This window comes from Perna viridis, chromosome 12, assembly GCF_037379345.1.
Source record: "Perna viridis isolate PV_CMFRI_1.1 ecotype Kerala chromosome 12, ASM3737934v1, whole genome shotgun sequence".
Classification (NCBI taxonomy): domain Eukaryota; kingdom Metazoa; phylum Mollusca; class Bivalvia; order Mytilida; family Mytilidae; genus Perna; species Perna viridis.
Window position 1 is genome coordinate 7,283,876 of NC_142456.1, and position 13,375 is coordinate 7,297,250.

The 13,375-nt window shown below is 33.5% G+C and overlaps 1 protein-coding gene and 1 long non-coding RNA gene across 2 annotated transcripts; both read left to right on the forward strand.

The window, feature by feature from the left end:
• The first annotated feature begins 552 nt into the window (after nucleotides 1-552).
• Nucleotides 553-3,287, forward strand: LOC148601034 (uncharacterized). The gene is made up of 4 exons (XR_015917332.1): nucleotides 553-701; nucleotides 1,973-2,026; nucleotides 2,719-2,813; nucleotides 3,118-3,287. It is a non-coding gene; the product is annotated as an uncharacterized LOC148601034 (long non-coding RNA).
• Nucleotides 3,288-9,386: 6,099 nt separating this feature from the next.
• LOC148601035 (uncharacterized) lies at nucleotides 9,387-10,106 on the forward strand. Its single transcript, XM_088556343.1, has one exon. It carries the CDS (start codon nucleotides 9,387-9,389, stop codon nucleotides 10,104-10,106), a length of 720 nt encoding a protein of 239 aa, XP_088412469.1.
• Nucleotides 10,107-13,375: the final 3,269 nt, after the last annotated feature.

Consider the following 13,375-nt stretch of genomic DNA (forward strand, 5'->3'; position numbering starts at 1 on the left):
GTCTCATTTTAAACACAATTTAAGAAAAGAACGAACTGGATGCTAACAATAAAAAAAATCAGGGATATATCTATGTAAAAATTATAAAGTCTCATATTTATTTTAAACTAACAAAACATGAATACATTCACTTTCACGAGTAAGCTATCTGTAAATTAAAGGAATGTTTACTATTATCAACATTGAAAAGTTTTACAATAAAACTAAAATAATAGAAAAGAACAGTAGACATTTCAAATTTAGAAACGATAGTTCGTTGAACATATAGAACTACCCACAAATTAGCTTCATGTACAAATTAACTGTCCCATTCTCTTTATTACTGTGTGGTGGAACGGGAGTTACCAATTTAAGATGGAATATCGGATTCAACGAGGAAAAAGTGGGAAATGCTGCACGTACGTTACTCTTAATTAACCAAATTAAGTATTAAATGGAAAACTTATTAAAAACTGCCTAACTCTTTAAATGATTTGACACAGTCATGACGTATACACAGTTTTATTGTTTCGACCTCGGATGTTTTGGATTTACCCAATCTACTTATCCGGAACCCCACATTGATCCTTTAACAATTTCGGTGATAACAGGAACAGTTGATTCGTAAACCCAGGATCGACTGACATTGTTATAACAAACTATCATGCAGAGACTTCTAGTTTTCAGCTGTTTTATGTTGATGTTTCTCGGATCCAATGAAGGTATTTAACCTATTGATATACCTTATCTTTGTTTACTAGTGGGATGTCAATTTTTTTCTTAGGCAGTAAGTTGTATAAACATACTTTTAAATTTTAAATTAGAAAAAAATTGTATACATGTCGCCAAACTTATTTCTGAGGTAGTACTGTCGTGAATTTTATCAAGATAATATCCAGTTTTCTGGTATAAAATAAATAGTAAATCTTATTTGTTTTAAGTCGACGACAAGATTTTATTTAAAGGCAATCAACCTAGCTACCTTTATTTGCCATTTGATGAAAAAAATTTCACCAATTCTCATTCAACTAAAACAATTCTACCGCGACTAATGAAAATGGGTATTTAAAAATTAAAAACAGTGACCTAATTATTTGTCTTCTTTTTTTTTTACTTTTTACATGACATAAAATGTTATTTGCTCTTTGACAATAAAAAAGATTAAGAGAAAAGTTTCTGGATATCACGGAAGAAAAATCTAAATTTAAATGGCGATTGAAAGTTTACCGCGATTAGATTTCCTTCGTTGGTCTCAACCAGTATAATACATAAAAAATAAAGAAACTATTTTCGAAAAACTTTTGATTAGATGAAGAAGCTTTAATTCATTTGAAATATGACAGGAAAATAAAAAATTTAATTGAGGCAAGTTTGACATTTCGTAATTTAAAAAAAAAAAAAAAAATGAATTGACGGGAGCATAAAAATTGATAAAACATATCATTAATGGATCATACGCAGTGGCAGATCCAGAGTTTTAGGTAAAGGGGCAAAAAAATTCATGACAGGATCATCGGTGAGGATCAGGAAGTTATCCGAATTTATTAGGGGTTTGGGGGAATGCTTTTTGAAAGATCAAACCTCAAATCCTGTATTCTACGGGTATCTTTAACAATTTTTCAACAGTTTTCAAAAATTGCAATTTTCTAAGGGGGCCAAGGCCCCCGGCCCCTGGATCCACCACTGATACGTTGTGATATTTAAAAAATATATATTATGTAAAACTTTGTACAACGTAACTACATTCATCTGAATAGGGCCGGTGTACCAGGTTGTTGTCTCTTCCTCTTTACAAGATGTAAGATGAAGACGCACAGTTCAATCCTAAGAAGATAATAATAATATACTGAAATAAAAGAAAAATAACTTTTTTGTTTCTTTCTCTTTGTAATTGGGTTAATTAAACCATTTAACATTGAACTGATGGTAATTATGTACACACTAAGTAACCATGCGATTGTTTTGAAATTTTTGCTTCTGTTATTTTCACCAGGGACACCAGTTCCCAAACAGGATGAAACTGAAATAAAGCATTTTTGGCATGGCAGTAAGTATATAATTCTTCTCATTATACTTAAGAAAATATCTGAGCTAGGATATTTTTTAATGATGCATTGAACATATTAATAGTAGCCTTCTTTCCCTGTCGGAGCATTCAGTGTTCCTTATAATAAATCACAAATAAGAAGCACATTTTAAATGATCTATTGGAAACTTGAAAATTTAGAAGAAAACAGCAAAAAAACAAAAACAAACAAAAACAAAACAAAAACAAAAAAAAAACCAAAAAACAGAAGCATATCATTTTCACTATAAAAAACACATTTCATCTGAGTGGAGCATGTTGAAATTATGGCCGAAAGAAGTCATAAGGCGATATATCGTTTAATTTTATTTGTATTCTCTTGTCTAGCATACCAAACTCTGCCAATGTACCACCACCTGGTCACTAAGGTTTTCCAGATACTTCACATGTGTTATATTTTTTACATTTCTTTTTTTTTTTATTTTGGCGACCATTTCGGCTTAAAGGTGACGGAAAATGATAATAATAAAATATGGAGTAAAAACACTTCGTGGTCGGTGACTTTATAATAAACAATATAACAAACAAACAAACAAAGTAAGTCACGTGAGCAGCTCACGATTTCCCAGGATATAATGTATTACATATAGAACAATCAGGTGTTAGTTACGCTTTGCTTTTTATTTAATGTTATTCGCTATATCATTTCCCAGGGTGCCAAACTCATAGAGAATGTGGATGTCTGACAGGGCTGCCCATCTGCCACGAAGGCTTCTGTCACTGTGTGTACGGGGGAATCCATCAATATGTAAGTTTTTTTTATTAAAACATTTCACATAATTTAATTTAATGTGTGTGTTACAGTGTATTAATTGTCTTATTTCGGGTAATTTTTCCCCACTACATTTGTATATCAAACATTTTTGATCCAGTGTTATAGAATGATGTTTTTGTTGACACATGTATTTAAGCGATCGAGTTGTCAAGGCGAACTATTGCTTAATCTCGAAAATTTGATAACACTCATATCTCGTACACTAAAAAGAATAAAGAAATGTATTTCTGCGTGTTTTAAAACTTATAATTTACTCTATTCTAGAACTTTTTTTCAGGGCAATACGGCAGAAATCGTCGACACAGAAACAACTACCAATACAGACATTTAACCAGAGAATCTGAAACGTACACTAAAACAAAACAAAAAGGGTACTCAATAGGTCTGAATATTTATTATGAATGTAAAGCTTACTATTATTTCAAAAATAAATATATGTAGGTTTGATTTGTGCTTTGACGAAATCTTAGTCTTAATTATATATTATCAATGAATGTCGATTACACAAGAGCACGACTCGAACCTTAATTCAGTAATTGTACTTCTGGTTCGTATTGTACGTCGTGTAATGATAGCACACGAATAATTGCTTCAACCTGAACGATCTATTTAATGGTAAGAGCGCGAACACACAATTAAATTAAGAATTATGGGAAAATAAACCCGAGCCGAACTGCGTCATCGGTTTCATGTCATGTTTTGTTTGTATTGTGTGTTATTGTTTTGTCGTTTTCAGGTGTTTTCGTCGTCAGTCGTTAACAATTTTTCAATACTCTTCTCCTCTGAAACTACTTGACCAAACTTGGTATGAATCTGATGTGGGAATTTTTGATCCGTCGAAAAGCATGGCCGCCGGTACTAAAATAGAACATAGGGGTCAGACAATAGTTTTTCGCATATATCTCCAAAACGGTTAATTTTGGCCAAATTTTGAATAAGTAAAAGTGTTTAGCATGATGAGATCTATCTGCGGTCAAATTTTCATTTTAATGTATTAAGCCATGTTGGAGTTATTGCCCTTTTTCAAAGTTTTTTTGCTATTTTTAATGTTTCTCATCTGACACTATTTTACCAATTGAAACAAAACTCGGTATAAGTGTTTCTTGGGGTGTCCTGCATAGAATTGAAGTGGTTTTTTTTATCCGTCGAAAAACATGGCCACTGTTACTAAAAATAGAACATAGGGGTCAGATAGTAGTTTTTCGCATATATCTCCAAAACTGTTAGGTCTAGCCAAATTCTTTTAATAGCTGAAATGATCCTCATTTTTAGGACTACAAAAGTCTTCAGGCATAAAATTTGTCAGACGCCTTCATATAAGAGTTTTTGCCCTTTTTTCAGCCAATGTCTTGAAAACTATGATAGATGTAGACTTTCACTTACTGAAAAGATCCTTATGATAAGTCCTATCAAAGTTTTCTTGAGTCAAAATTGTTGGACAACTTCTTGTTTAATTTATTGCCCTAGAAAGGCAAACTTCAACTGGGTGAGCGATTCAGGCTCCTAGGAGCCCCCCCCTTTTAACGATTTTTTGTTATTTTTAATGCTATTTCTGTCAAAATTTCCTCCTCTGAAATTACTTTATCAAATGAAACCAAACTTGGTTGGAATGTTTCGTAGGGTATCCTGCATAGAACTGATGTGAGGACTTTTGATCTGTCAAAAAACATCGCAGCTGTTAATAAAAATTGAACATAGGGGTCAGACAGTAGTTTTTTTCGCATATATCTCCAAAACCATTAGGTTTAGCAAAATTCTTTCAATAGCTGAAATGATCCATATTATTAGGACTACAAAAGTTTTCAGGGATGAAAGTTGTCAGATGACTCCATGTAAGAGTTATTGCCCTTGAAAGGGCAAAAATGACTCCTTTTTTTTTTTTTTACAGTTTTCAGTCAATATCTTGAAAACTATGATAGATTAAAAGAAACTTTCAATTGTTGAGAAGATCTTATGATAAGACCTACCAAAGGATTCTTGAGTCAAAATTGTTGGACAACTCGTTAAATTTATTGCCTTTGAAAGGCAAAATTCAACTAGGTGAACGATTCAGGCTCCTGGGAGCATCTTGTTCGAATGTTTTTTAACTTTAAAATATTCTTACTACTGTTTTTAAGATAATTCAACACATTCATGATTCCACTTCTAGTATCTAGTACAGATGAAATGATGCACTACCTACAAACGACATGCTCAGACATAAACAAACAATTACAACGGCACAAATTATCATACTTGACCTCGATCATTTACTTTTTATGAGCAACTCGGCGGGTGTTTCTAGAAAAGCAGAGGACGCTTACCATACCGGTGCACCTGGTTCATGCTCCAAGTTTTTAGTGGAGTCCGAGTTGCTCATTTACTTTTGTTACTTTGTATGTATGATTTTAGTTATTTTATGTTCTTTGTTGTGTGTGTCTGTTTTCCATGTCTGGTCTTTGTCCCTGGATTACATTCTTTTGATTACCGCTATAACCTTGGTTCCCTTGATTACTCTTTCATGCATCTACCAGTCTGAGTAGTAAAGGCAACAAACGGTAAAATTCAGGACAAAGAAAGAGGAATACCAAAATGAATCATTTGATTTGTCTCTGAACTTTATATGCTTTACAAAGCACGCCCTGTTTTTGGACAACAGAAAGCATCGCATGTATCATCACTATCACACTTGCATTGAATTTGGTGCTCAGCAGTGACTGGACACCCCATTGGTAGATTGCATCTGAGTCCTGTAATGTAGATATAACCTTCGATCAAATATCTACACGAATTTTTCATTTTTAAATTTAAAAGCAATTGGCTGTTAGTAAAGGGGCCAACATATCCCCATAGAGAGACTATTTATATGAGTTCATTATTGTTGTAGTTAAAATACATTTTTGCCTGTTTGCCATTTTAGAGCTTGCTCAGGATTAAATGAATAGTAAAAACTATGAGCAGTTAAGATAAGTCAGATCGCAAAATTTACTTCTAAATTAACTCTTTTTGTGATTTGATTTGATATAGAACCAAACTATGTTCCATTCTCATTTACTGAATTTTTGCATTAATTTTTTTGATATTTTGATGATGACTTGAAATGATTACACGAACTGTGTTTTTTAATTGTTTGTGTATTTACTTTATGCTATATATTTACTTCTGGATATATATTGTGTTATATAGTCTATCATAGTTATACATGTCATTGTGTTTTTAGTTATGATATCTATATGGTAATTATAGTGAATTTCAGTAGCAGATGACAAATTAGCATTTTCTTAATGTCACATGAACAATAAAAAAGAGATGAATTTGAGAAGATGGTATGAGTTGTTGAAATCGTGCTTAAATATTGTTATTCAAGTTTGTAACTGGTAAGTGTTAAGCTTCTCAATTTTTATTCATAGACTGATCGAATCGTACAGTTCAACTCGTGGATCGTTATGGTGTATCCATCAGCACCATGAAGACTGATGTATTCAATGGGTCATAGTTTTCCTTTCCTCGTTTGTCTACCCCGAACTTGACTTTTTATGAGCAACTCGGCGGGTGTTTCTAGAAAAGCAGAGGACGCTTACCCAACCGGTGCACCTGGTCCATGCAACCAGTTTTTAGTGGAGTCCGAGTTGCTCATTTACTTTTGTTACTTTGTATGTATGATTTTAGTTAATTTATGTTCTTTGTTGTGAATGTCTGTTTTCCATGTCTGGTCTTTGTCCCTGGATTACATTCTTTTGATTACCGCTATAACCTTGGTTCCCTTGATTACTCTTTCAATAGATACAATACATAATCTTCACATATCACGGCTTTTTATATAAGTTCTCTGCATTTACATGCACTTTAAGTAGCAGTCTTTTTTTAAAATGAGACAGGAGGTGATTCATATATGCCAAAAACCACGAAATATACAAACCGCATAACCCGTCTCAGTTTATCGCTCCATAGTTACACTTTCGAGGAAAAAATCTATAGATTTTGTGTGAAATTGACACTTTAGAAAAGTTATCGTTCTTGATTTGGACGATTAGTAAGGGATGAATGTATGGCTTTCTCAAAAATACACATAGGATTTTATGAAAGATTAATGTTACGTGAAAATTTAGCATACGTATAGGCCGAAAAAGCATCATTTGTTTGGTTGTTTTTTTTACACCACGAATCACCTTTATCTTTGGCATTGCCCGAATTTTATATGAACTGGTACTTAAGACTTCACAACTATTCACCTTCCACTTAATATTATTTTTATTTGATACAGGCAGATAAGTATCATGAATATTTGCTTTGAAACCAATAAATAAGAAAGACCATCCATAGTGGAGACTTATTCAATCTGAAATTGCCTGTTTGAGGAATAATTTAATTTGATTTTTTAAAATTAAATTTGACAGAGATACAATTAAAAGCTATAATAAAGATTTCGGATCATACTGCCGTGTTTAAATTCTGAAAATCATTTCAGTTGTGTCAGAAACAAAATGTCAAAGCATAACTTAACCAAGAGTAAATGAAAAAAAAATATTATGGATGTGTTTATACATGTAGTTATGATCATTGTAAAAATAAGCGCATTTGGTGGCTGACAATGTAACACATCTATTCCATTGTTATGTTAAAAAAATCTAAATATTGCCTTATTTTCAAGGTTTGTGCTTTTATTTTAGGAAATAAGGCATATGATATTGATCTTCAAATATTGATGTTTATTAGTCTTTAATATATCAGAATGCTTTCTCTCTTTCTTTTTGCCCTCTTTTAGCATGCATTAGATAAATGGACTATACTGTTTGGATTCTGATAGGTGATAATAAAGGGTTATTATTTGTAGAACATTTCTCATTTTTTTACCAATGCTTTCAACTTTTTTTTTACTATTACAGGTAATGGAAGTTTTAATTTACGAAGTACTTGTTTTACTTGGACGAAAACTTAATTCTTCAAACTGTTTAGGTTGAAAAATAACTTCGTAACCTATTTATTGCAGGCTTCTATGACAACGTTACATCCTTTTTTATGGTAAATAGGCATATTTAATTTTTCTAATGCAAATGTCTTTTAACTTATATAGATATACAAATATCGCCATGTTATGGATTTTGTTAGCATGCCTATAGACTATAGTTTGTTTTGATGAATTTTTACATTTCTTTATTTTTTGAGATATGAAAACGAAGCAATTGTTTGTGATAAGTAGGTAACTCGATTCATTTATCAAGTGTTTTTTCCCAAGGTATATTTGTATCAACTGTCAGTGTAAGTTCTTCAATCGTCGGTTTATTAAAACGTGTTCTTTACAAGAAGACTATTGCCGTTTTCTTTTTATATCCAATGGAAATAACCTCTAAAGTATCATCATTTATTATATAGACAGCGGTAATATATCAAATGTTCCCTGTGTAAAAAAAAATCGGGAATTCACACTGTGAAATAAATTTAATTTTACTCTCGGAGTTTTTCCTAAGCGCCACAGCATGCATATCAATCCGCCGATCAAAACAAAAAATATATGTTGAAAATAGCAATACATCATAGAAAATCTATATAATAAATATGATAATCAATTGGTGATCATGAATAACTAAAATATATTGACTTGTCCACAAACTCAATAAAGATTCAACTCACTAAAGATGAACATCACAAGGTGATAATTTTTCATATTTTGTGTTGTAGTTCTTACTCTCATCGCAAGGTGGTAATATTTCGTATCTTGTTCTTAGTTCTTCACTTGATGAACAGTTTTTTATTGTACCATTTGCATCTTTGTTCTCAAGGCCTACAAATCGATATCGACATACCTGTCTTGTTAGTTTTTCTTATGACTGACAAAAGTCAAAGAAAGAGACATTCAATACAATTGAATATGTGGGAAGCAGATATATATATATCACAGTTAGAGGGTTAGTATATGTATGTTAAATGTAAAATGAAATTTATTCTGCGAAAAAAAAAAATCTTAAGACACATTTTCAGATTCGTAAAAATTTCATCAGTGACAATCATGATTCACGTTTTAAGGTATTGTACTGAAGTGTGTCCAAATCTAAAATAATAAAAAATCTACATACATTTATGACCGTTGAAAAATTATGTAATCTAATTAATAACATGCATTTTGGCAATGTTAGATTTTAATGACACTTGGGCAATTATAGAACTTAATGACACTTGAGCAATTATCAGGACAAGACAAGACAAGATTTAGTGACAGCCTCAGACACAATAGGTGTACAAGAGAACAAAAACATACAAGCATGTACATCAATAGAACAAACACAGACACAATACACAGAACAGTCAATATCATAAAATATATGAATACATACAAATTCACATTTATATTTTAACACATTCACTTTCATATAATATTAGCATCATGAGAAGGGAGTTGCATTCCTGATGACAAGAAATTCTAAAAAGACATTACTGGAGTGGAATCCCATATCATCAATTATAACAGCCAGATTCAACTCACAACAATCATCCGAGTATATTCACCAAAAACGATGCTGAAGAAGATGACAAAGAGCACTTTTATCATTGCACAATGGAGTAGGACAAATGAACGAAAATGGGGAGCTTTGTGCAGAATTCTGTGCTGTCAACAACCTAGTTATAAGAAGGACTCTTTTTCCACATAAGAACTGTCACAAATGTACATGGGTGTCACCAGCTGGAAATGTTGCAAACCAGATTGATCATATCGCTATCTCCCAACGATGGAGATCATCTTTGCAGGATATAAGGGTAAAAAGAGGAGCAGATATAGCATCAGACCATCATCTAGTACAAGGGCATATCCATCTTAAACTCTCAGCCATAAAAAAGATGGAAAACAAACGAAAGAAATTCAATGTTGCTAAGCTGAAAAAAACTGTCAGAGATTCATTCCAACTTTCTCTCCAAAGTAGATTTACTGCTCTAGAAGATGTAGAGACCGAGAATGACAACATCAACCTAACATGGGAAAGGACAAAGCAGACAGTAATAGAGACATGTCAAGAAATGTTTGGATACATACATCACAAACGTAAAAATTGGATGTCAGATAATACCTGCAGTAAGATCGAAGAAAGAAGAAAATGTAAAGAGAAAATATTGAACGCCAACACAAGACAACAAACAAGACAAGTACAAGAGTCATGCAAAACAAAGGATAAAAAGATTAAAAAGGGCTGCACAGATTACAAGAAAAAAACATGTGGAACAACTAGCAGAAGAAGCAGAAACCGCTTGCAGCAAAGGAGACATCAAGACTCTTTACATCACACGTCAACTTAGTGGAGAACATCCAATACTGACACACCTGTAAAGGATAAAAATGGAATCACACTCACAAAACCTGAAGAACAATTGAAACTTTGGAAAGAACATTTCGAAGAAGTCCTGAATAGACCTCCTTCTACAGATCCACCAACTGTAGAATATGGACAATATCTGTGGATTAAGACAGGGTGAGTAACTAGAACAAAGGTAACAGTGCAATTAAACATCTGAAAAATGGCAAAGTAGGCGGAATAGACAACATCCCTCTGGAAGCAATGAAAGCATTAGATTCTATCTCGATCGACAAGTTTCACCATCTTTTGAACCGAATATGGGAGGAAGAACAAATACCTGGGGACTGGAGCAGAGGAATCTTGGTAAAACTTCCTAAAAAGGGAGACAGGACTATATGTGGAAACTGGAGAGGTAAAAATTGCTTTCCATCCCTAGCAAAGTACTATGCCATATCATCTTACACAGAATGCAAAATGAAGTTGATAAAATATTGCGAGATGAACAAGCAGGTTTCAGACAGGAAAAATCATGTACTGACCAAATTGCCACCTTAAGAATCATTATAGAACAAACTATTGAATGGCAGACATCACTATACCTTACATTCATTGATTTTGAGAAGGCATTTGATAATATAGACCATCAAGTACTATGGAACATTCTCAGACACTATGGTTCCTGTTTTCTTTTTGATGGTCATAGATTGGGTCAGCAAAACATCTTATAGTCAACCTATGGAAATTTAATGGACCGTACAATCATGTCTTGAAGGCCTAGACTTTGCCGATGATATTTGCCAACTTTCACATCGCCACAAAGACTCGCAGGAACAGTTCTCCAACCTAGAATCAAATACCAAAAAAGGTTGGACTATACATCAACCCAACAAAGAAAAAATCTATGAGGATCAATGCTAAAAGCGAAAATAAAACCCGGATAAGAGGTTCTGCAATAGAAGATGTGGTACAATTTACCTATCTTGGAAGTCATTAGTACAACAGGAGGGACAGATGAAGACATACTAGCAAGTGAAAAGAAAGCACAACAAGCTTTTGCTATCCTCAAGCCGATCTGGAGGAGCAAGGTACTAAGAACATCTAAAAAGATCCGAATTTTCAACTCTAATGTTAAATCAGTGCTTTTATATGAATCAGAGACATGGCGAACTTTTGAAAAATATATAGCTGAAAAAGAGTGTAACACAAAAATATTGTTAACAGTAGAATAATCCTTTCGAAGTCCAGTCTGTGATTCAGATAAGAGCTCAATCTCATAAGAACACTTAGTAAGTCTTTTATTCAAAATAGATGAGAAGGTTGTTTGTCTAAGCATGAATTTAGTGCAATTCCTCAGTAATTATTCGGGTCCGATACCAAACCTTTGTTGTTATAAATAGGTACAATAATTCCTTGTGACCAAAGTTCTGGTACAGTATCGAGCATTGAGTTAAAAATCTTTATATATACATGCATTAGCTCCAAAACAGTGTTTTTAAGATATTCATTTAGAATATAATCAACTCCACAGGCGTTACCATTTTTTAGATTTCTATAAATTTTTAACTGTTTCGTCCTCAGTGATCGGACCATTAAGTAATTCATTCAATTCACTTGGTAAGTTGTTAACAAAATTTTCAATATCAATAGTTTCATTTTCATCTATATTTTCCTTCTCATTTAATTCTAGGAAAAAATCCTACAATGCATCTACAGAAATATCGCTTTTGTCTTTTTCTTTTTTGTCCATGCTGTTTTATATCTTCCAAAAAGCCTTTGGAGATGGATACACCGTAACGATCAACGAGTTCATGATGACGACCGTAAAACTTCTGTAATGATGACTTCAATCTTGTAGCAACATAACCCTGTTCAAGAAGTCTAATTGTAAGAAGTCTAGCGCGATACACAAAGTCTGCGTAGTTACGGCAAGCTCTGGCATAATATATGAGGTGTGATATAAAAACTCCATAAAAAAAGGGATGTTGCCACAGATGAAAGGAAAGTTGACAATACTAAATGAAAAGTCATCACGTTTGTCGTATTGTTTGGTCAATAGTTTTCCTTTCACCGATCTCTAAGTGGAGGTAAAGATATGAGACTGACTTTTCACAGTGTCTGTAGTATCCTTTGTCTCAATTTTTTTGGGTAGTTGCGATGTATCAAATCCCCGAAACAAGGATTGTTTAACGATAATACGTCATCTATATAGCGGAAACTGAGATGAAAGGATCTAGCTAAACGAAGTTCTTTCTTTCAGATCAGATGAAGTTAGCCTCATATAAGTGAAGGAATAAGTCAGCAAGAAGAGGAGCACAACATGAAGCTAAATTATCAAACCCTCCTTTTAATTCATCTAATATGCCTTCATGATCATTCCTTACGTTATTTACAAAATTTGATCGCTTCTGTTCGTTCCATTTGACAACCCTTTCATTTTCGCGATACAATCACTTTTACCAATGTTATAAATAGTTGAGCATTGAATATCAACATGTAAAAGACAGTGTACATCTGAAATAAATGAGTTAAAGTCTATCCTGAATTCTGTCAGAAATGGTAAAATACCTGGCGATGACAAAAGATAATCAATTACACTAGTAACGTTACATTTTCTTTTGCCCCGTGCAGGTCCGGGTGTGAAAAGAATAGGCCTGCAGCAGCGCTAAGCTTGTCGTATAAGGCGACTAAATAGTGCTCAGAAACCTAGTCGGGGACTAGGCGCTCTGCCCACAGAGCAACTGAGATGTGTGCCCCAGGTGGTGGAATGGGGTACCCCTGGCATGTTACATGCTGGGGTTGTCAGGCTATAATACGGAAAACCTGACCGCAAACCATAGTGGTGCCCCGTGTTGGGAAAGATGCCACGTTCCTCGCACGTTAAAGAACCCTGCTGTGGTATTCGATAGGAGTAGAAACCTTCGTGCTCCGCCACAGGAGGCTAAATTGCCCGACCTTACCCATCCCCCCTTTTTCCAGTGGCAATCAAAATTTGTCGACCCTATTATCCTTGTGACCCATCTTTTTTTTTTCATTTCATGTTCATTTTATCATCAATTTCATGTTCATTGTCTGAATATAGCTGAAATATTGCTGCTCGAACGTTAAACCCCAACAAACAAACAAACATACATGTTCTTTTCGCAATACCTATATCTTCGCATAGCTTGCCTTTACATTATTTCTTTGACAGAACTGAATAAACTTAAGACCATAATTATTTTCATTACAGCAACACTCACTACTTCTTTGAAGTGGTATTTTGTAAAAAAA

Excerpts from the sequence above, each read along its gene's own strand:
- LOC148601035 (XM_088556343.1), top strand. The coding sequence starts at position 9,387 with ATGAACGAAAATGGGGAGCTTTGTGCAGAATTCTGTGCTGTCAACAAC.